Source organism: Anomaloglossus baeobatrachus, chromosome 1, assembly GCF_048569485.1.
Source record: "Anomaloglossus baeobatrachus isolate aAnoBae1 chromosome 1, aAnoBae1.hap1, whole genome shotgun sequence".
NCBI lineage: Eukaryota > Metazoa > Chordata > Amphibia > Anura > Aromobatidae > Anomaloglossus > Anomaloglossus baeobatrachus.
In genome coordinates, this window is record NC_134353.1 from 44,253,454 (window position 1) to 44,277,360 (window position 23,907).

General features: G+C 47.3%; 1 protein-coding gene across 2 annotated transcripts in view; it reads left to right on the forward strand.

Annotated features, from left to right (window-relative positions):
• Positions 1-23,907, forward strand: part of CTNNA2 (catenin alpha 2) — a 3,064,502-nt gene that overhangs the window by 686,606 nt on the left and 2,353,989 nt on the right. For both annotated transcript variants that reach the window (XM_075346593.1, XM_075346583.1), the window contains exons 5-6: positions 7,199-7,318; positions 14,649-14,915. In XM_075346593.1, coding sequence (XP_075202708.1) covers positions 7,199-7,318; positions 14,649-14,915 — 387 coding nt within the window. The remainder of the gene's footprint in view (positions 1-7,198; positions 7,319-14,648; positions 14,916-23,907) is intronic.

Consider the following 23,907-nt stretch of genomic DNA (forward strand, 5'->3'; position numbering starts at 1 on the left):
AACAGCTAACCAAGCTGGCTATACCTCGATCTATCGAGCTATTCTGTTATTTCTTTATATGTTATTTCTTTTTATCTATTCTTTCTATTTAATAATAGATTTGATTTAAAAACACAGCGGGGGCAAAAATGCGGCAAAATGCATGCGGTTTCTTGGATGCGTGTTTGCCGTTTCCAAACATGTGCATCTTTGTGGTCACCAAAAAGATGCAGAGTGCGCATGTACTGCCCCCACGTCAGCAGTCGGGCTGCTCGGATCCAGATCCGCGGTGGCTCGAGGGGCATCCAGACCCGGGGGTCGTGTGGCCACTCGAATTAAGGGGATATTTACAGGGGATTGTATATTTACAGTTCGTGGTGCCACCCGTGGTGCGTGGTAAGGTGGAGTACCACAGCTGCAGCTGGGGAGTACCCGGTGGCGATGGTGTAGGCAGCCAGGTGTTTAACCCCTCCACGGGTAGGGGGATGCCCCGGGACTCAGTGATGCTGACAGGGAGATGCCGTTGAGGAGGTAAGGGTCACTTGCGTACTCACTCAGTCCAATGATGCTGACACCGACAACTTAGTTTACCAAAGTTCTGGCCACCGCTGCTGCTGAGGGGGAGCACGTTTGGGTCCCGTTTCTGTTGGTGTTGCCTGTTGATCTGTGACCTTCCTCCTGGCACCTTGTTTCTTTCTGGTTGGCCCCTATTGCTTGAAACTAGTCAGGTCCCGCTCCCCTGTATGGCTAACTGAGGGAGCTTGCTCTCAGGGTTCACGCTTGGAATTTCCTGGACCGTTTTAGTGGAAAGACCTATCCCCCTCATTGCGCTAGTACCCCAATTTTGGAGCTGGTGGAGAGCGGATCTTGAAGGCTCTGTTCTCATCGGGTGAATTGTCAGGACGCCTGAAGCTACTCCCTGACCTATAGTCCACGTACCCCGTCATGCCCTGGTCCCAGCCTGGTAATGGTACAAGGCTGTCCTCCACGACAATACCGTGCCCGTTGTCATGATCCCTTGCGATCCCCTGTGATCATGGTCCAGCTCCTACCAGGCCCAGACCTCTGTCTGCCACCTAGGAGTTCCAAGGAGCCAAGCTCCTGACCTCCTCTCTCCTTCACTTCCAACACTACACTGACCTACTCCTGACCTCCCCTTAACCAACCCCCCAAGTGGCGACCCTATTCCCTTCAGGCCGTCCACTGGTGTGTCTGGTGGGTGTGGTGCAGAGTGTTCCTAGGATTTTGATTAGCTGGTTTTGGCAACACCAAAGGCCAGGGACCCGTAACCAAGGAGGAGGTGGATATTGTACTGAAGGGCAGATTGCACAATACCCTGTGACGACCTGATAGGCCAGGGCGTCACACGCACATAGCCTTATCTCGGCGGTTAGAGTCTGCGCCGTCCTCCCTGTGCCCTCTATACTGCCCACTCGGCTGAGCGCGCCTTCTCCCCGTGTGCAGGGCAATGCCGGCACTGGTGAATGACCACAGCATACAAGACAGTGACAAACTCAACTCTGCTGCATCTGAGAATATTACTGTGATATTTCTAAGACAAAAATAAATGATTTCATTTTGCAGCATGCGCTTTTGTTTATTTGATAATCTGCATATAAACTATAACCAGAGGAGGGTTTGTGAAGCGGTGACTCATTCCTGTCTGCTCTCGTCTCCTCTCGCTCGGCCGGTCTGTTGCTGTGACTCGGAGGCTGCGTCGGCGGCTGACACTCTGATGGGGACACTTAGCTCCATCATTCAAGTTCACTTTATGAAGCCGATGCACAGAGAGAAAGCCAGAAAGAGAGGGGGGGAGCGGATATACATGGATGTCTCTGGCTTTATTTTTTGGCTTGAAGCTTTTACTTCTTAAAGATGTTGTCCGACCCTGTAATCCAATTTTTTTTTTAAACTAATCTGTGCTTTATAGTAATATATAACACCCCTCTATATGTAGTTTTTTGTTTCTAGCTTTTGCTCCGCCTATTCTTTACATTATTGACTGCAGCCATTTTGTTTACCTGCGGCTCTACCAAACTTGTCAGCTTCCTGTGCTTGTTTATCTAACCTCACAGCCAGAGCTGCCCAGACTGTGTCCTGCCCCGCCCTCTGCTCGCCTACTACACACTCATTGGCTGTCAGTAATCTGCTCCCACACAACCCTCTACCCGCCCACTGCACATTCATTGGCTGTCAGTCATTTGCCCCTGCGTTGCCCTCTACCTGCTCATTGAACACTCATTGGCTGTTAGTAATCTACTCCTGTGCTGTCCTCTGCACAGTGATTGGCTGTTAGGTATCTGACCTAGTCCTGCCCTTTGCCCGCCCACTACACACTCATTGGCTGTCAGTAATCTGTCAAAAGCCCTGCCCTCTGACCGCCTACTGCACACTCATTAGCTGTTAGTAATCTGCCCCTGAGCTGTTCTCTGCACACTGATTGGCTATTAGTTATCTGACACCAGCCCCACCCTCTGCCTGCCCACTACACACTCATTGACTGTTAGTAATCTGTCAAAAGCCCTGCCCCCTGACCGCCTACTGCACACTCATTGACTGTCAGTAATCTGTCAAAAGCCCTGCCCTCTGACTGCCTACTGCACACTCATTGGCTGTTAGTAATCTGTTCCTGTGCTCTCCTCTGCACACTGATTGGCTATTAGTTATCTGACCCCAGCCCCGCCCTCTGCCCTCCCACTGTACACTCATTGGCTGTTAGTAATCTGCCCCTGAACTGTTGTCTGCACACTGATTGGCTATTAGTTATCTGACCCAGTCCTGCCCTCTGCCTGCCCACTACACACTCATTGGCTGTGAGTAATCTGTCAAAAGCCCTGCCCCCTGACCGCCTACTGCACACTCATTGGCTGTTAGTAATCTGCCCCTGAGCTGTACTCTGCACACTGATTGGCTGTTAGTTATCTGACCCTAGCCCTGCCCTCTGCCTGCCCACTACACACTCATTGGCTGTCAGTAATCTGCCCCTGAGCCATTCTCTGCACACTGATTGGCTGTTAGCTATCTGACCCCAGCTCTGCCCTCTGCCCACCCACTACACACTTATTGGCTGACCGTAATCTGACCCACCTTCGCCCTCTGCCCTCCCACTGCACACTCATTGGCTGACAATGACAGCCCTCCATATTCAGTGTTATGATAGAGCCCCATATGCAGAGATAGCAAATCATCCAGTATTACTCCCTCACACCCTATGCAAAGTGTCATCACAGACCCCAATATAACGTCTTAGATATTTCCTAATGCAAAATAATATATAATATAACATCTATTGTGAAACCTAAAAGCCATGGTGTCAGGTGAGGCTAGCGGAAGCCATGTGGGGGACCAGTTGGATCTCCAGTACTGGGGAATTGTTCTGTTCTGTCTTTTTCCCTTCGTTTTATGAAGATGAAGGTTTTCCTTTTTTTGATTAGTAACTTAATTACTAACTTACTAGAATCTCCGGATTCTGGTCCTCATAGACTTATATGGGCCCCAGCATTCGGAGCGGATCTGGACTTTTTTTTAATTCGGCAGTGATCCGCCGGTTCCGGATTTTGGCGGGTTCAATCAACCCTATTAGTAAGATAAAACAGCAGAAACAAAACGAAGACAGAAAAAAGTAAAGTTCCATTTCTGTCCTCTTTCCACCTTCCGCACCCCCTGCAGGTTCAGTGTCTGCACGGATCACATTGTGCTGCAGACTCTGCGGAGGATCTATAGGACGGAGTTCACATGTCAGGAATGGATGTTTATTAGGGTCCTGAAAACAGACCTGTCTGGGGCGGACTGACCCCCAGAGCGCACTGACCCCCAGGGCGGACTGACCACCGGGACACCGGCCATTGTTTGTAGCCGCTGTTTCCTCCGAAGCCCGTGCCATCTCTGCGATGTGATTAGTGGCAGAACAGAATGTTTCCACCGCTGTGCCGCATTTGTCGCACAGGTCGGGAGCTCACCTGCCATTATTTTACGAAGACGCCATCACCCACTTAAAACTTTAAATAGAGGAACCTCGGATGGACCTGGAGGCGATCAAACGCGTGGAAAAAAAAAAGTAATCTGTCATAAGAGATGAAACCGCGGCGGGAAAGAGAAGAATCACAGGACCCCGGTCTCCATGGAGCCGCATGGGTATTTATTTCTAGGAAACGACAGAACAATGCGTGAACCTCATGTCACCGAGGACAAGTGTTCATCTTCATAAGACTGAAAAAAAAAGCCCCCGAGACACAATCCATCAATAAACCATCAGACATGAAGGGAGCAGAAGATCTAACACACCAGCGACGATAAAAACTGCAACAAGTGTTCAGAAGAGAATGTAACCACCGAAGGAGGAAAGAGAGAAGGCAACGGGGCCCAGCACTGCGCGGCTTCCTGTGCTTGTTATACCTGCTGCTGCCACTAGGGGGCGCGCTTCATATGGATTTACTCAACAATCACAGGGGCACTGGGAGGGGGGAATTATTAATGGCTATACTTCTGTTTTAGGGCAATAAAATAGTCTACATTTGGGTCACTTGGCATTTTTTGAAATATTTTTTCCTGCCTCTTGATACTTTTGAAAACTTTTCAAAAGTAGTTGGGACTATACAAGAGAGGGTGTGGACACTTATGCATATCATAATTTTTAAATTCCATTAGAATTGTTGCCAAGTGTACTCCTGGCCTAAAAGGGGGCAAGGTTTATATAAAGTAGTATAACTGGTTCCTCTGGGGAGGGTGAGGAATGTTACTAGGATGGGCAGGGGAGGGGTTTAGGACAAAGGGATGGGCAAGGGAGGTGTTTAGGGCAAGTGGATTAGCAGGAAAGGATTTTAGGACAAATGGATAGGCAGGAAAGGTATTTAAGACAAGGGGATGTGCAGGTGTGGGGTTTAGGACATAGGGATTGGCAGGGGAGGGGTTTAGAATAAGGTAATGGGCAAGGGAGGGGTTTACGACAAGTGGATAAGCAGTTTAGCAGTTTAGGACAAAGGGATGTGCAGGGGAGAGGTTTAGGATAATATGATGGTGAGCGGAGGGGTTTAGGATACGGGGATGGGTATGGCAGAGGTTGAGGACAAGAAAATGGGCACAGGGTGGGTGTAGGACAAGTGGAAGGGCAGGGGAGAGACTTAAGATAAGGTGATGGGCAGGGGAGGAATTTAGGACAAGGAGGTGGGCAGGAGATGGGTTTAGGACAAGAGGATAGGCAGGGGAGGCATTTAAGACAAGGGGATGTGCAGGTGTGGAGTTTAGGACAAAGGGATGGGCAGGGTAGGGGTTTATAATAAGGTAATGGGCAGAGGATAGGTTTAGGACAAGTGGATAAGCAGTTTAGCAGTTTAAGACAAAGAGATGGGCAGGGGAGAGGTTTAGGATAAGACGATGGATAGCGGAGGGGTTTAGGATAAGGGGATGGGCATGGGAGAGGTTTAGGACAAGAAAATGGGCACAGAATGGGTGTAGGCCAAGTGGATGGGCAGAGGAGGGACTTAAGATAAGGTGATGGGCAGGGGAGGGATTTAGGACAAGGAGGTGGGCAGGATATGGGTTTAGGACAAGAAGATGGGCAGAGGTGGGTTTGAGGCAAGGAGATGGGCAAGGGAGGTGTTTAGGACAAGTGGATTGGAAGAATAGGGGTTTAGGACAAATGGATAAGCAGGGGAGGAATTTAAGACAAGGGGATGTGCAGCTGTGGAGTTTAGGACAAAGGAATGGGCAGGGGAGGGGTCTATAATAAGGTAATGAGCAGGGGAGGGGTTTAGGACAAGTAGATAAGCAATTTATAGGTTTGAGACTAAGGGATGTGCAGGGGAGAGGTTTAGGATAAGAGGAAGGAGAGCAGAGGAGTTTAGGATAAGGGGATGGGCATGGGAGAGGTTTAGGACATGAAAATGGGCACAGGATGGGTGTAGGCCAAGTGGATGGGCAGGGGAGGGACTTAAGATAAGGTGATAGGCGGGGGAGGGATTTAGGACAAGGAGGTGGGCAGGGGAGGTGTTTAGCAAAAGTGTATTTACCGGGGAGGGGTTTAGGTCAAGTGGATTGGAAGTGAAAGAGTTTAGCATAGGAGGATGGGCAGAGGAGGGCTTTAGGACAAAGATATAGGCATGGGAGGGGATTTAGGACAAAGACATTGGCACAGGATGGGTTTAGGAAAAAGGGAGAGGCAAGAGAGGCATTTAGGACAAAGAGATGGGCACGGGAGGGGTTTAAGACAAGGGAATGGGCAGGGTATTATTATTATTATTATTATTATTATTATTATTATTTGTTTTTATGTGTCAGAATGGTATGAATAAAAGAGCAATATATACAAGTCTAGATTTGATTTTTTGGGGCTCATAGACGCCCATAGAAGTATGTAAGTTATTACAAGATGTGAGCTTCTTAATAAGTTTGGTGAATCTGCCCTTACTCCAGATAAGTTTGCCCCTATCATTTGAACTCTTATTCAGACCCAGATCCGCACTCATCTTACTGAATGGCATGATATATAAAAAGATAAAATACATAAAATAATAGAGAACCTTAAATAAACATTTCTTTAATTTCACACCACATATTGAATAGGCTTAGATTGCACTAATTATTCTGCTTCATGATGTTTATAATAATAATAATAATAATAATAACAATAAACCACACCCCTTTTCATCTAGGCCACGCCCAATTGTTGAAGTCTGAAGAGTGTCAACGGCAATAAATCAATCTGATATAATGAGGAATTTTGCAAATTGTGCCAACATTCTGATACATTTAGTTAAGATAAATCCAGCTATATAAATCTATGGGAACTTAGACTCCCCCTAGTGGTGACGATGAGCAGATCAAATTTAATCTTATTAAAAGGGAACTTTGCTACACAGATACACTAGGCAATAAATCTGCAATGGTTGACACTTTAAGAACTTGTAGGGACCAACATGAATTTTTCTATAAGTCCCGTATAATGCGTCTACGATTCTCCTATGCTTTAGAGACTATTTTTTAAGGGTTTGTATCGCCCTCTAGTGGTAGAACTGATTTATGCAGATTTTTTTTTTCAATGTAAGAAATTCTATTTCTCAAAAACGGATGATAATTCTGCTTTTATCCTTTTTTTCTATCCCCCCCACTGTCCTCTGTGCTCCAACATACTCATTCTAATGACCCCCAAAATCCTGTAATACCTGCAAGAGAGTAATGGACATGGTGTTGATAACCATTTATTTATTTTTTTTGTTTTTAGGTAGAAGAAGCCCTTGAAATGGTTAAAAATGCTACGAATGAGCAAGACCTCGCCCACCGCTTCAAAGAGTTTGGCAAAGAGATGGTTAAACTGAATTATGTAGCAGCAAGGAGGCAGCAGGTACTGTGATTGCCATACACGTCTGTAACATTCTGCGGGACAAGTATTATTTATTTATTTGTTTACTTACTTAAATGCATTTATTTGGGGCACAAATATTTCATGCTATTGGGTTTCATTAACATTTTTCAACCATTTGGCATCTTGAAGGATGAGTTAACTGAGAATCGATCAGTGAGCTTATTTTGCCAAGTAGCTTGTCTTTATCTTTTCTTTTTACCTGAATTCTTCACTGCTGATTTATGACCATAGATCAATAAAAATTGAGTTGATATCTGATTTGGTTACGAATCAGCTATGAAGAAATAATAAAAAGTCAGGGAAAACAAGTAAAAGGTTTTCAAAGCACAAGCTCACTGATAGACTCTCAGTTAGATCATTCTGAAGCCAAAATCATAAGAAGACAAGATAAAAGGTAAAATAGGTCTCTCAGCATAAGCTCACTGATAGACTCTGTTAGGTCAGTCTGAAGCCAAAATCATAAGAAGACAAGGTAAAGAGGTAAAATAGGTCTCTCGGCATAAGCTCACTGATAGACTCTCAGTTAGTTCAGTCTGAAGCCAAAATCATAAGAGGACAAGGTAAAGAGGTAAAATAGGTCTCTCGGCATAAGCTCACTGATAGTCTCTCAGTTAGTTCAGTCTGCAGCCAAAATCAAAAGAAGACAAGGTAAAGAGGTAAAATAGTTCTCTCACCATAAGCTCACTGATAGACTCTCAGTTAGGTCAGTCTGAAGCCAAAATCAAAAGAAGACAAGGTAAAGAGGTAAAATAGTTCTCTCACCATAAGCTCACTGATAGACTCTCAGTTAGGTCAGTCTGAAGCCAAAATCACAAGAGGACAAGGTAAAGAGGTAACATAGGTCTCTCAGCATAAGCTCACTGATAGACTCTCAGTTAGGTCAGTCTGAAGCCAAAATCATAAGAGGACAAGGTAAAGAGTTAACATAGGTCTCTCACCATAAGCTCACTGATAGACTCTCAGTTAGGTCAGTCTGAAGCCAAAATCATAAGAGGACAAGGTAAAGAGGTAACATAGGTCTCTCAGCATAAGCTCACTGATAGACCCTCAGTTAGGTCAGTCTGAAGCCAAAATCATAAGAGGACAAGGTAAAGAGGTAACATAGGTCTCTCAGAATAAGCTCACTGATAGACCCTCAGTTAGGTCATTCTGAAGCCAAAATCATAAGAAAACAAGGTAAAGAGGTCAAATAGGTCTCTCAGCATAAGCTGTATTTGTCCATCTGAAAGTGGCTGAAAATGTCAAATTGCTAAATCTTTGCGCAACTTTCCAATGGGCAAACATTTTGTTACTTTTCTAAAGTTTTTATTCCAGATTTCTGGAAAAAACACTTTGATGAATTACAACCAAAATCTCCATATTGTGGAATAATTGTGCAGCAAAAATTCCTTTAATACGGCATCAATAGGGCCCAATAGGTTCTGAATTTGTAAATGTTCTGGATTATCGGATATTTGGAAATTAGAAAATCTCACACATAAAACCTGCATTCAGGAAAGTTACTACTTTGCTGGTTAATTTTGGGTATTGGATTAAAGGAAGCTTATACTCCGGTCACATCCAAAACTACATGAAAAGTTTTGAGGTTAGAGCCTCTCATGTGGTTTTATCTGTTTTGGAGCATTTTGGGAGATGTAGAACCTAAAGGGAATCTGTCAGCAGGTTTTTGCATTTTCATCTGAGTGCATCATAATCTCTGAATCCAGTGATGTGTCACTTAGTTTACTGGGTGCATCAGATGTGAAACAAGCACATGCTGTAGATGTAGCAGAGCTCAGATAGCTAAGCCCGCCCACACCACAGCTCTGTGTACATTGTCTTTTGGCGGTGAGCTGCTATTCAGTGCTGGTAATGTAGCCGGACCAAGTCTCATGGGCACCTAGTCCAGCAGTGATCATTTCCTGCTGAAATATCACTAATTGTAGTGAAGTAACATCAACCTAGTAAGTGACATTACTGAAATCAGGGTCTCAGCCCTTCCTCATGTTGCCTTAAGACTACATAGCAAAAAGTTGCTGGCAGATTCCATTTAATTGGGATTTTTCACCAGGTGATACTTACTTTTGCTTAGTTTACTCCTGCTGCTCCACTGAGTATTATTTATTTTTATTTTTTTTAATAAATATTTATTTTTATATAGCGCTAACATATTCCGCAGCGCTTTACATACATCAGGAACACTGTCCCCATTGGGGCTCACAATCTAAGTTCCCTATCTGTATGTTTGTTTAATAAATACAACTTACAGTTCCAGAGATATGGGCCTTTTATTTAGTGATCATTTGTATGGCCTTCGTCAAGGTGTGTTTCCAGTCACTATCTACTAGGATTATGGACTATGGAGTACCGTATCTGTAGCACCCAGGGATATGGGGTACTCTGTTCCGGGCAGTGTCTCTATTGGGAATGTCACGATGGTGGTCGTTACCCGGTTCCGTGCCCTGGGCCCTTTTTGTAAAGGGGATATTTACAGGGGATTGGTGAATAAAGTTTATTCGTGATGGCACTTGCGGTGTTGCGGCTATATGTAGGGAGCCGCCGGTGCAGAATGTCTCTACTGGGGCTGATGGTATTGGCAGCTAGCATGGTAGACCCTCTGCAAGTAGGGTATTGCCCCAGCGGGTGTATGGTGCAGTGGGCGTCAGAAGAAGGAGTCCAGACAGGTATTCAGTGCAACTGGTTTACTCACTTTGGATGTTAACTGGTTGCCCGAGGCCGGCTGGTTTCGCCTCCAGGTCCCCTTCGTCCCAGTGCCAGTCTGGTTCTCTAATACCTTCCTCACCTGCACCTGTCTCTGGTAAGTGGGTCCCCGTGGTATAGAACACTGGGGGTCTCCGTTCTGTGATTTGTCCACCTCTGTCCGTCTGACGGTAGCGTGAACCTTGTGGGGAGGGAGTCTCTGGTCCTGTCCCCGGTTCTCCCTTTGCTACTCAGCCTTCCGATTCTTTAGGGTCAGCAAGGTCCTTGATGGTCCCCTTGCCATGCAGGTGTTAACAGGTCCGTTTGAAGCTCTTTCCTGTCCTAGGGTCCTGTACCCCGTCGGTGCGTAGTTCCGGGAGTACTCCACTAAACTTTACCGGCAACCACCTCTCTTGGGTACCAGGTCACTGTCAACCCAAGTCAGGGTGTCACTTCACCTCCACCTTCACCGGCTGTCAACTCTAGACTGAATACTCTCCTAACTGCTCTCCACAGTCCGCCCCTCCCACCTGCTCAATTAGTGGACTGGAGTGGCTCCACCTCTAGGCGGCCATCCATTTCCCCACCCTAGCTAAGTACCATTGTATGGGGGAATGTCGGGGAAAACTGGGATTACCTGGGTGTTTGGTGCTACCGGCACTGAGGTTCTGTGTCCCTAAGGGGGTAGGCCTTGCCTGGGGGGGATACAGAACCTTGTAGCTCCCTGATGGCTTCAGGGGCGCTACATAACTTACATTCCAAACCGGGCGTTTGCTCCTCAGTAGACCTCAGTCTTACTCAGTTATCTTTCCAATCTTCGTTACGTGTATCATCACTCCCATCATCTGCTTCATAATCTTAATTGGAAATGAGCGATCTTGGTCGACAAAGACCGGAAAATTTCAAAATCATTCGATCCTTGGCTGGAGCGGGTCGGGATTGGAAAACCGAACATTTGACCGAAAAGTTTGTTTTGGAACAGTACATGTTTGGTTTGCAGAAACCATCTTCTCCTGGCCCAGTCACAGCCATGTGAAAAAAGGAACCAAAATGGTTAAAGCAGGACTTACCAAATCTCCCTGCAGCTGCAATGCTTACTTCTGGGGCTGCTCATTATCCCTCAGACATATTCACTGCTTTCCCGTCCACTGGCATCTCTGATTGGCCACAGTCAGCCCCCACCCTCTCTGACCGCATCTGTAATTGTTTGGAATCACACACGCTGTCTTCATCCTTATACTGCTGGTGTAAAATAAATCAATATATTTAAAAAAATGGCATGCAGTCCCTTCATATATTGTTGCCAGCACAGTTAAAGCCCACAGTACAGGCTGCAGCCCCCTGCCGTGTGCTTATCTTGGCTGTAGGGACCGCATGCGTCTTTTAAAAATAAATAAATAAATAATTTTAAAAAACGGTGTGTGGTCCCCCTAGTATTGATACCCAGCCATGATAAAACCCGACAGTTGGGGGCTGGTATTCACAGGCTGGGGAGACTTTTGGGCCCCCCAGCCTAAAAATAGCAGCCTGCAGCCAACGACAGATTGTCACATCCCTTAGATGCGACAATTCCAGAACTTTACACAACTCATCCCGATTACCCTGGTGCAGTGGCAATCAAGGTAATAAGGGGTTAATGACAGCTCACAGCTGCCACTGAGCCCTAGATTAGTAATGGGGAGGTGTCTATGAGATCCCCCCATTACTAATCTCTAAGTGAAAGTAAATAAACACAACCACCAAAAAAAATCTTTTATTTGAAATAAAATACAAAAAAAAGCATTTTCTTTCACCACTTTATTAACTCACAAAACTCCCAGGTCCAACGTAATCCACACAAGGTCCCACGACGATTACAGCTCTGCAACATGATAACTGACAGTGTGTTCCCATAGAACATGAGAGCACGCTGTAACTTCAGGCAGAAAATGAGCCACAGCGATGAGGGGTGATGAAACTCAGGTTAGTTGCAGTCACAGCTGGAGGTTCCCACAGCCCTGCACCTGTTACCACAGGTAACCTGACTTCAGAGGACCTCAATGAACTCAGTGACCTCACCTCAGGTGAGGTCACTGAGTTCGCAGATCTGCATCTCTTTGCAGAAAACTGAGTGGGATTTTTGTCAAGTAATGCAGATTTGGTGCTGAAATTTCTACAGCATATTCATATGTCCAATATACACCTCCTGGTAAAAGTGTATCAAAAGCACATCATAACACAAAAGGTTTTGATGATTTTTTTTTTTGCCAGGAGGAGTAGATTGGGTGCAGGAATATGGTGTAGAAATTTCAGCACCAAATCTGCATTTCTTGGCAAAAAAAAACCCTGTAGTTTTCTGCACGGAGATGCAGGGTGCTCAGTACTTGTAACTATTGATGAGCGAGCACTACCATGCCTGGGTGCTTGGTATGTTTAACTAGTGATAAGCAGGCACTGCCATGATCGGGTGCTCGGTATTTGTAACCAGCAGTCAGATGCTCAGATGGATATGCCTCAAACACCCAAGTATAATGGAAGTCAATGAATGACACAAGCGATTTCGTGGAAGATTTCCAGGAAGTAACAATAGAGCTGTCTGTGAAGTTTCAGATAGTAACAATGTAGCAGTCGTGTATCTCCTAGATGTACCAATGTAGCAGTCCTCGTATATCCCGGAAGTACCAATGTAGCAGTCGCGTATCTCCTAAATGTACCAATGTAAGAGTCGCATATCTACTAGATGTACAAATGTAGTAGTCCGCGTATCTCCTAGATGTACAAATGTAGCAGTCCGCGTATCTCCTAGATGTACCAATGTAGCAGTCCGCGTATCTCCTAGATGTACCAATGTAGCAGTCTGCGTATCTCCTAGATGTACCAATGTAGCAGTCGCGTATCTCCTAAATGTACCAATGTAACAGTCGCATATCTACTAGATGTACAAATGTAGTAGTCCGCGTATCTCCTAGATGTACAAATGTAGCAGTCCGCGTATCTCCTAGATGTACCAATGTAGCAGTCGCGTACCTCCTAGATGTACCAATGTAGCAGTCGCTTATCTCCTAGATGTACCAATGTAGCTGTCCGCGTATCTCCTAGATGTACCAATGTAGCAGTCCGCGTATCTCCTAGATAATAATAATAATTTTATTAATTTATATAGCGCTATTAATTCCACAGCACTTTACATACATTGACAACACTGTCCCCATTGGGGCTCACAATCTAGAGTCCCTATCTGTATGTCTTTCAAGTGTGGGAGGAAACCGGAGAACCCGGAGGAAACCCACGCAAACACGGGGAGAACATACAAACTCCTTGCAGATGTTGTCCTTGGTGAGATTTGAACCCAGGACTCCAGCGCTGCAAGACTGTAGTGCTAACCACTGAGCCATCGTGCCGCCCCGATGTACCAATGTAGCAGTCCACGTATCTCCTGGAAGTACCAATGTAGCAGTCGCTTATCTCTTAGATGTACCAATGTAGCAGTCACTTATCTCCTAGATGTACCAATGTAGAAGTCCGCGTATCTCCTGGAAGTACCAATGTAGCAGACTTCTTATCTTACGGAAGTAATAATGTAACAGTCCGCATATCTCCTGGAAATAACAATGTAGCATTTGTGTATCTCCACGTAGCAACAATGTAGCAATCTGTGTGTCTCCTGGTAGTAACAATGTAGCAGTCCCTGCATTTTCTGTATGTAACAATGTAGCAGTCCCTCTCCAGCACAGACCTGGATAGTATAATATTACAAAAAGATCTAGATAAGATGTCAGAATGGGCAGATACTTGGCAAATGAGATTTAATGTTGATAAATGTAAAGTAATGCACCTAGGACGGAGTAATCCTATAGCTGCATATACATTAAATGGAAGTAAACTCGGGACTACAGAACAGGAGAAGGACTTGGGTATTCTCATTACAAATAAGCTGAGCAGCAGCTCTCAATGTCAGGCAGCAGCTGCAAAAGCAAACAAGATTTTAGGGTGCATAAAAAGAGAGATTAGATCCCGTGACCCCAGCGTATTATTACCCCTCTATAAATCACTTATAAGGCCACATCTGGAATACGGGATCCAGTTTTGGGCTCCACATTTTAAAAAGGACATTCAGAAGTTAGAATCAGTTCAAAGGCGCCAACTAGATTACTACAAGGAATGGAGGCCGCCGATATGATGACAGGTTGAAAAAGTTAGATATGTTTAGCTTAGAAAAAAGACGTCTCAGAGGAGATCTCATTTATATGTATAAATACTTGTGTGGTCAATATAAAGGACTGGCACATGACTTATTCCTTCCAAAGACAATACTAAGAACCAGGCGGCACTCACTGCGAGTGGAAGAAAAGCGATTCCGACAGCTAAATAGGAAAGGGTTCTTTACAGTTAGAGCAGTCAGACTGTGGAATACACTACCACAAGAGGTAGTAATGGCAGATACTATAACAGCTTTTATATCAGGGCTGGATGATTTCCTCACTACACAACATTGTTGGTTATAAATGACTTAGTGACTAAATGTAGAACTGGTGGAGGAAGGTTGAACTAGATGGACCTAGGTCTTTTTTCAACCTAAGTAACTATGTAACTATGTAACTATATGTAACACAGTTTGACCATCGTTTTCTTCTGTTCTTCCTTTCTGCAGGAATTGAAGGACCCTCACTGCAGGGATGAGATGGCAGCAGCTCGCGGGGCTCTGAAGAAGAATGCCACAATGTTGTACACGGCGTCACAAGCCTTCCTGCGCCACCCTGACGTGGCGGCCACTAGAGCCAACCGGGACTATGTGTTCAAACAAGTGCAGGAGGCGATCGCTGGCATCTCAAATGCCGCCCAGGCCACGTCACCCACTGATGAGAAACAGGGTCACACGGGCATCGGGGAGCTCGCTGCCGCCCTCAATGAGTTTGATGTGAGTAAATCAGATCGTATTCTTGGTGGATAATTCATTGTTTTCCACTGCTCTCCATGTCTCTTGGATTTGCTTTGTGAAAGGGGCAGAGCTGAGATTGCCATTTGCTCATGTAGCAGGGCTAAGTTTATTGGTGAACTTTTAGTTTTTTATCCCTTGTGGTCACTCACAGATAATGTATCAGGCAACGCAAACCTATGGGAGACTGTAGATAATATTTTGTCATGGGTTTGAGAAGACAAGCTCAGTTCTGCTTCTTGACTCATTAACTACACTTGTTAGAGGCTTTAATTTTTGTATCACTTCAATTTTTGGGGTTAAAAGGGTTTTGTCGCTTGCTATGAATATGTGGGTTTTTTTACCTAGTGTAAATGCCCATGTTCTCATGAATCCAGCAATATTTTTCTTTTCTTCCTGCTCTTCTCCGTTCCTGAGATATGGCCTCTTCTTCTTTGCATATAAGTATGGATTTGTTTTCAAAAGGGTGTGGTCTTATGGGAAGCACGCCCACAAAGAAGAATTCAAGACCACACCAACTTAGTTTTTACAAAGTAACAATGCAAAACTAGGCTTACAGCCATGAAATAAAAGGCCATATCTCTGGAACGGAGAGGTGCAAGAAGAAAAGGAAAACTATGCCAAATTCAGAAGAACGGCAGCATTTATATAAGCTAAATTATATGCATATTTATGACAAGTGACAAGTCCCCTTTAAGAAGTCCTACCTAAAATTTTTAACCTGGTGAGTCATGATTGAGTCATTTTTCTAAATCTGACTCAATCAGCGCCTCTACACCTGCGAATCTTTGGGTGTTGATTTTCTTGTTTACTCTGTTAAATCTCTTGAGTAAGGCCGGAGTAACACTTGTGAGAGACTCTTGTAAGTCTTGCATCACATCACCCGACATGGCCTTCAGCTCTCCGGACAAGAGCATCTCAGCTGCATAGAAATACATGCAGCTGACCCGCTCCTGTCAGGAGAGTGTGTGGCCGTGCCGGGTGATGTGATGTGAGACTCGCGCGAGTCTCCCGCAAGTGTGACTCCAGCCTAACGGTAATAGTTGCTAACGTCTATTTTGTGTCTTCCTTTTTGCCAACGTGGGCGAGGTTTAGGCTTTTCAGATCATTTCTTTCTGATTCATTACGACTTTTTAAAAAGTCACAATTTTTTTGCACAAATGTTACACAGTCCTCCCCCGCTGGAGTCATTTTATGTTTGGTGGTGTTTTTGCAAACTATTTTTGAGACATTTTGTAAAGTCGCAAACAAAAAGACAAAAATAAGGAACATTTTTTAGTTTCTGCAATATTTATGAACTGGGTGCACCATTTTTAGCAACTTAAGGGGGCTTTACATGCTGCGACATCGCTACCGATATATCGTCGGGGTCACAGTGTTTGTGACGCACATCCGGCGCCGTTACCGACATCGCAGCATGTGACACCAAGGAGCGACGCTCAACGATGCAAAAACGGCAAAAATTGTTGATCGTTGACACGTCGCTCCTTTTCATAATATCGTTGGTGGTGCATGCCGCTGGTTGTTCGTCGTTCCTGCGGCACCAGACATCGCTGTGTGTGACACCGCAGGAACAACGAACATCTCCTTACCTGCGTCCACCGGCAAGGAGGAAGGAAGGAGGTGGGCGGCATGTCGCGGCCGCTCATCTCCTCCCCTCCTCTTCTATTGGCCGGCCGCTTAATGTCGCTGCTGTGACGCTGAACGCACCTCCCCCTTGAAGGAGGGATTGTTCGGCAGTCACAGCGACGTCACTGAACAGGTAAGTGCGTGTGACACTGCCGTAGCGATAATGTTCACTACGACAGCGATCACCACATGTCGCACGTATGAAGGGGGCAGGTGCGATCACACTCGACATCGCTAGCAATCGCTAGCGATGTTGCAGCATGTAAAGCACCCTTTAGAGTGAACAATAGCAAAAAATATCAAAATAATGTGTGATATATACCATATATATATATATATATATATATATATATATATAATTTTTTTATTTTATTTAAATTTTCCTACTTTTCTACTATTGCATTTAACATCTGATGGAGATACATACCTTATTATTTTCGATCACCTCCACAGCTTAACTAAAGGGTGCTTTACATGCTGCGACATCGCTAGCGATTGCTAGCGATGTCGCGAGTGATAGCACCCGGCCCCGTTGTTGGTGCGACATTTGGTGATCACTGCCGTAGCGAACATTATCACTATGACAGCGTCACATGCACATACCTGTTCTGCGACGTCGCTGGAGACACCGAACAATCCCTCCTTCAAGGGGGAGGTGCGTTCGGCGTCACAGCAATGTCACTAAACGGCCGTCCAATAGAAGAGGAGGGGCGGAGATGAGCGAGCGGAACATACCGCCCACCTCCTTCCTTCCTCATTGCCGGTGGAGGTGTGGCGCCCCTGACCTGGTCAGGCACCACTGAGTACTGCACCCATGCTGGGGACAGTACAAACAGGTAATCCAGAAGGCTGACCGAGGTGTGACTACACAGGCGCATAGTGATCAGGTCTCACACATGTACCTTTGAGAGGACCCCTGGGGATCCCAGGAGGGGGCAAAGCCTTCACCTCCACTTGAGGAGTGGAGGGGGCGAAGCCTCCATCTCCACTCAAGGGGTGTGGTAGAGAGCCTGGTTGCTAGGTGGCGTAGGCAGGCACAAGGGGAAAAGAGAAGGAGGAGTAAACAGTCTGAAGCAGAGGGTGGAGGAGTGAGGAGCATGGAAGTGGAGCTCAGACAGGAGCAGCAGTGCAGGTCCCACGAGTGAGCCAGTTTAGTGTGCAGCTCAGGAAGAGCAGAAGCAGACCCTGGAGCTGTTGCAGTCTAACAGCGTCCGCGCAGTGACTACCGACGGGGGAGAACGGTCACCTGGTAGTGCTGCCCGAACCCCACACACAGCTGGAGAGAGAGCTGCGTAGTGGAAAGTACGGAGACTGTCAGGGAGTACCAGGCCCAAACGGGCGGCAGATCCCGGTGCGGGGATAGATCCACCTTTCCTTGCTAAACCTGCTGGTGTGGGGCCCTCAAAGCCCACGCCACAACACCCCAAAAGCCGCAGCCATGTAGCCACAGTTAGGGCCCATAGTTCACAGGAGGCAAGCAGCTGGAGTGATCTGGTCCAGGCGACAAGCAAACGGCAAACAAACGAGGGGAGCAGTTACTTCCCTGGGTGACCCCCATAGGGACTAAAAGTCGGGGTTACCACAAACCACAGAAGGGCTAAGGAAGGCGAGTCGGTAGCCACCCTCATCAGTCAGCCTGAAGGATACCTGGTTCCAGCCTGGTTCATCCCAGCTACGCCCGGGTTACTCACCCTGCCATCAACAGTGAGTAAAACCCCTGAAAGACATTCTGCTTGTGTTGAGTTATTCTGCGCCTTGTGGTTCTACACATCTACACAGGGCCCTGGGGCTTGCCTCACTCTCAGGAGGCTATTACAACTGACTGCACCCACCATCAGCCCCAGGCCTCCCTTAATCTGCAGTGGCGGTCTCCACTGACCGCAATTCTGAGAGTGGCGTCACGACAATCCTAAATAGAAGATCTCCTACCTGTGACAGGATCCAGCCGAGTGGAGTCCCTGAAGGTAATGCACCGACACTGCACTTGTGGGGCTTCACATCTGGCGTCACGAACAGGATAAGGACTAGACCTGTTCAGACAGGTGACCATGTGCCTGGGCGGTCCGCTTGGAAAATTGGAAGCGCCGCCATATTGCCACCATGAAAAGCGCGCTGAAAAACAACAGCAGCCCGCGCTGGGAGAAGTTACCGCCCACGAAGAGGTGTGGCTACCCAGAGATCCCCTGCAGAGTCCTGACCTCGCAAGTGAAGAGAGCGGAGGCGTTCAGAGACGTCGGGACAGAAAGGGAGCCAGAAGCCTGCTGCTGGAAGAGGCAGAGCAGAAACTGAAGAGCCTGCTACTGGAGGCAGCGACGAGTCCGCTGCTGGGAAATCGTGCAGAAGAAGGCGCAGAGGAAATGGCGTCTGAACGCAGAAACCCAGAACCAGGCTCCGCTGCCTGGTGGTATCGGGAGCTTGCCCAGTTCTGCGACCGACTGGAGACCCGGGTCGTAGAGCAGATCAGAGAGGAACGCACGGAGCTTCTGGAGATGGCTGCCGCGGTGCAGGCCTATGAGGAAAAAGCTGCGCGACGAGTGCCAGACCGAGCGGCGACGACTCAGACCCCGATGGTGCCACCGATGGGTGAGTCCAGTGTTGCCCCTGCCAGCGCGAGTGCCCCGACCCCTGCTGCCACGCCCGCGGTCCCTGAAGAGGCGCCCGGCGCGGCGACGCAGGACCAGGCCGCAGCAGCGATGCCCTGCCCGGCCCGCCAAGACCCCACCGCAGCAGCGACGCTCATCCACGCCGCAGGCGAGGTGCTGAACCAGGCCGCAGCCACGCCAGGTGCGGCCCGCCAAGCTCCGATCGCTGCAGCGACGCCCAGCCCAGCCTGCACAGATCCCATCGCAGCTGCGACGCCAATTCAGGCCGCCGCAGCGATGCCCTGCTCGGCCCGCCAAGACAAGAATGTACCTCTGTTTACCTCGGCCTGCAAGGCCAGAGCAGACACCGCTCCCCAGTCTAAGGAAGTCCCTGCTAGGAAGTCCCTGATAGGAGAGGACCCCGCATACTGGAAGCTGAAGGCTGATCTAGAGGCCCAGTTCCCACAGGAGATGGTGGACCGGTATCTGCTCCCTCCGCACACCCCCAAGGCGACTTCTGCAGCAACCATGCCAAAGAGTCCCCCGCCTGGGCCTGCTGATGGCCACCCATCCCCGGCGCTGCCACAACAGGAGTGCTCTGAAGAACTAAGGGGGAGAGGAGGCCAGGAAGCTGAGGAGCTGACCCCGGAGCCATCAGCAGTGGATCCATGCCCCGCGCCAGAGATGCTGCCGTATTCCCGCTGGGATGAAGAAAGCCCGATACCCTCTGCTGAAGAAGATCTGTCCAGGTACCTCACCTGGGAGCCTGCAAACAGTGAAGCCGCAACCCAGCAGAACCCAGCCCGTAGGACACGGCGCCGTAGCAGAACAAGGTTTTCCCCTGCACCGCAGTCTCCAGAGCAGAAAGACGAAGTCATGGCCAGAGACTTGGAAGAGAAACGGTTCCTGAGAAGGGCCAAATCCCAGGTTAGAGGTCCACTTTGTCGTGGTGTAGTAGAAGACTTCAGCTTGAAATCAGGATATGGCTTCATAGTAGCTCCTGGTATGAAGGAAGGCATCTTTGTTAACAGAAGAGACGTTAGAGCCCATTTGCCCAGAGGACATCCAGGAAGGAACCTACGGATGGGAGATTCAGTGGAATTCACCATGCACCAAGGAGAAAGAGGATGGTATGCATTGGATGTTACACCATGTTCCAGAAATCCCTACAGTGTACCTGCTGTCTCAACAGAAAAAGAAACAGATACAGAAAAAGAAACAGATACAGAAGAAGAAGGAAAAGACAGAGATGGAGAAAGCAACAGGTGCTGCAGCCCTACAGGCCCAAGCCCTGGTAAGGAGGAATCTATGTAAAGTAAAGAAAGAAGTACAGCAAGTTAAAGTTTTGAAAAGTTTTGCAACGTTAATGTTTAAGAAATGCGCCCACATGAACTAATGTGAGAAACCCATGAACCTTAAGGCTATGAACTGGCTATAGCCACAAACTCTCGCAGTGTAAATGGTTACCCCAGAGGTACCACCACCAGAGCCAGCCTGTTTAGGGGCTTGGCTCACCTGCAACCAGGGAGCACGTCCGTTTATGGGGCCTTGGCTCGCCTGCAACCAGGGAGCATGCCTGTTCATGGGGCCTGGCTCTCCACCACAAAGAGGGTACCTGGTCAGCACCAACTGTGAAGGCCGCCTCTGGATCCTGCCAGAAGAGGCTGAAGGCGCGGCTCCACCAGGCCAGGTATACCCTGAAACCACCAGACCATGAAAGCCGCCTCTACATCCTGCCAGAAGTGGCTGAAGGCGCGGCCAACGGGAGAGGCAGATTGGAGGAAAGGTCTGGGGAAGTGGATGGCCCAGACCTGGTTACCAAAAGAAACCGGTGACCTGCCTCCTGAAAGGGGTTTAGGGTGGGTTAACGGACTTGTGGGTGGAGGGTGGTGATGTATGGTACCTGGTGGTTTTAAAACGTTTTACCATGTTTTACTGTTTTATGCATTTTAAAATGTTGTCTTGCAGCCCGAGGACGTGCTGGTGATAACTAAGGGGGAATGTGGCGCCCCTGACCTGGTCAGGCACCACTGAGTACTGCACCCATGCTGGGGACAGTACAAACAGGTAATCCAGAAGGCTGACCGAGGTGTGACTACACAGGCGCATAGTGATCAGGTCTCACACATGTACCTTTGAGAGGACCCCTGGGGATCCCAGGAGGGGGCAAAGCCTTCACCTCCACTTGAGGAGTGGAGGGGGCGAAGCCTCCATCTCCACTCAAGGGGTGTGGTAGAGAGCCTGGTTGCTAGGTGGCGTAGGCAGGCACAAGGGGAAAAGAGAAGGAGGAGTAAACAGTCTGAAGCAGAGTGTGGAGGAGTGAGGAGCATGGAAGTGGAGCTCAGACAGGAGCAGCAGTGCAGGTCCCACGAGTGAGCCAGTTTAGTGTGCAGCTCAGGAAGAGCAGAAGCAGACCCTGGAGCTGTTGCAGTCTAACAGCGTCCGCGCAGTGACTACTGACGGGGGAGAACGGTCACCTGGTAGTGCTGCCCGAACCCCACACACAGCTGGAGAGAGAGCCGCGTAGTGGAAAGTACGGAGACTGTCAGGGAGTACCAGGCCCAAACGGGCGGCAGATCCCGGTGCGGGGATAGATCCACCTTTCCTTGCTAAACCTGCCGGTGTGGGGCCCTCAAAGCCCACGCCACAACACCCCAAAAGCCGCAGCCACGTAGCCACAGTTAGGGCCCATAGTTCACAGGAGGCAAGCAGCTGGAGTGATCTGGTCCAGGCGACAAGCAAACGGCAAACAAACGAGGGGAGCAGTTACTTCCCTGGGTGACCCCCATAGGGACTAAAAGTCGGGGTTACCACAAACCACAGAAGGGCTAAGGAAGGCGAGTCGGTAGTCACCCTCATCAGTCAGCCTGAAGGATACCTGGTTCCAGCCTGGTTCATCCCAGCTACGCCCGGGTTACTCACCCTGCCATCAACAGTGAGTAAAACCCCTGAAAGACATTCTGCTTGTGTTGAGTTATTCTGCGCCTTGTGGTTCTACACACCTACACAGGGCCCTGGGGCTTGCCTCACTCTCAGGAGGCTATTACAACTGACTGCACCCACCATCAGCCCCAGGCATCCCTTAATCTGCAGTGGCGGTCTCCACTGACCGCAATTCTGAGAGTGGCGTCACGACAATCCTAAATAGAAGATCTCCTACCTGTGACAGGATCCAGCCGAGTGGAGTCCCTGAAGGTAATGCACCGACACTGCACTTGTGGGGCTTCACAGAGGCAGGTAAGGAGATGTTCATCGTTCCTGCGGTGTCACACATAGCAATGTGTGATGCCACAGGGGCGACGAACAACCAGCGACATGCACCACCAACAATATTTCGTAAAGGAGCGACGTGTCAATGATCCACGATTTTTGATGTTTTTGTGCTCGTTGATCGTCGCTCCTAGCTGTCACACGCTGCAATATCGCTAACGACGCCGGATGTGCGTCACTAACACCGTGACCCCAACGATATATCATTAGCGATTTCGCAGCGTGTAAATGGCCCTTCAGTATTTAAGCAATTATTAAGATCTGCGTTTCTGAAGCTAGAGACCGTACAGGAAGGCAAAGTATAATAATAATAATAATAATAATAATAATAATAATAATATTGATAATAATAATAATAATAATAAAATATAAATAAAATAATAAAAAAAAAATCATATCCAGCTCATATTAACATATTTATAATCAGAAGAGACTGCTAAATGAACATTTACTTTCATTTTTCAATGTATTACTTTACAAATTAACAGAAACCAGCGCCGGACTATTGGAATTCTCAAATTGCCTACTGTCATTTTAAATGTATCCACACAAAAGTATATGCCCACTTGTCATAAGGACAGAACATGAAAAATGGAGATCTCATTAAATGCTCCATATACCAAGTATATATACAGGAAAGATGTGATAAAGATTTTAAAAAGATAGCAACAGTGACATCCAGTGGCCAAGTGTGAGTATTGCAGTTAGTCATAACAGAAATGAGAAAACCTAGAGATTCTGAGAAGACATTTTTAGATAGGGTCAAAAGAAATTTTTAAGAGTTTTGGCTTAGGGAGCCCCCATAATTTTTTTTTATTTGCCACTATTTTATATGTCAGATGTTAAATGTAGGTTGTTCCCCAATAAAAGACACCTTTAAACCTATCTGGAGCCACGTAAAGACAATTGGAACAATATATTTACTTGTGAGAATCTGAGGTGAGAATCTTATTGGAAAATTAAAGACTAATTTGATTTGCCTTTAATTGATTGAATTGTTTCCTAAGTCTCAAAATGTGATTTTCATTAATTTATGCATTTTTGGCTTTAAATTGACAGCCTGATCCAGAAATCAGATTTTCTATGGAGGTGAAACATCACAGTATTAAGGGCTGGATATAAGATGGTTGTGAGCTCTGTGTGTCTCTCCCAGTAACATAGGCAGGCTGTATGTGAGCTCTGTGTGTCTCTCCCGGTAATATAGGCTGTATGTGAGCTCTGTGTGTCTCTCCAGTAATATAGGCTGGATGTGAGCTCTGTGTGTCTCTCCAGTAATATAGGCTGTATGTGAGCTCTGTGTGTCTCTCCAGTAATATAGGCTGGATGTGAGCTCTGTGTGTCTCTCCAGTAATATAGGCTGGATGTGAGCTCTGTGTGTCTCTCCAGTAATAAAGGCTGGATGTGAGCTCTGTGTGTCTCTCCAGTAATATAGGCTGGATGTGAGCTCTGTGTGTCTCTCCAGTAATATAGGATGGATGTGAGCTCTGTGTGTC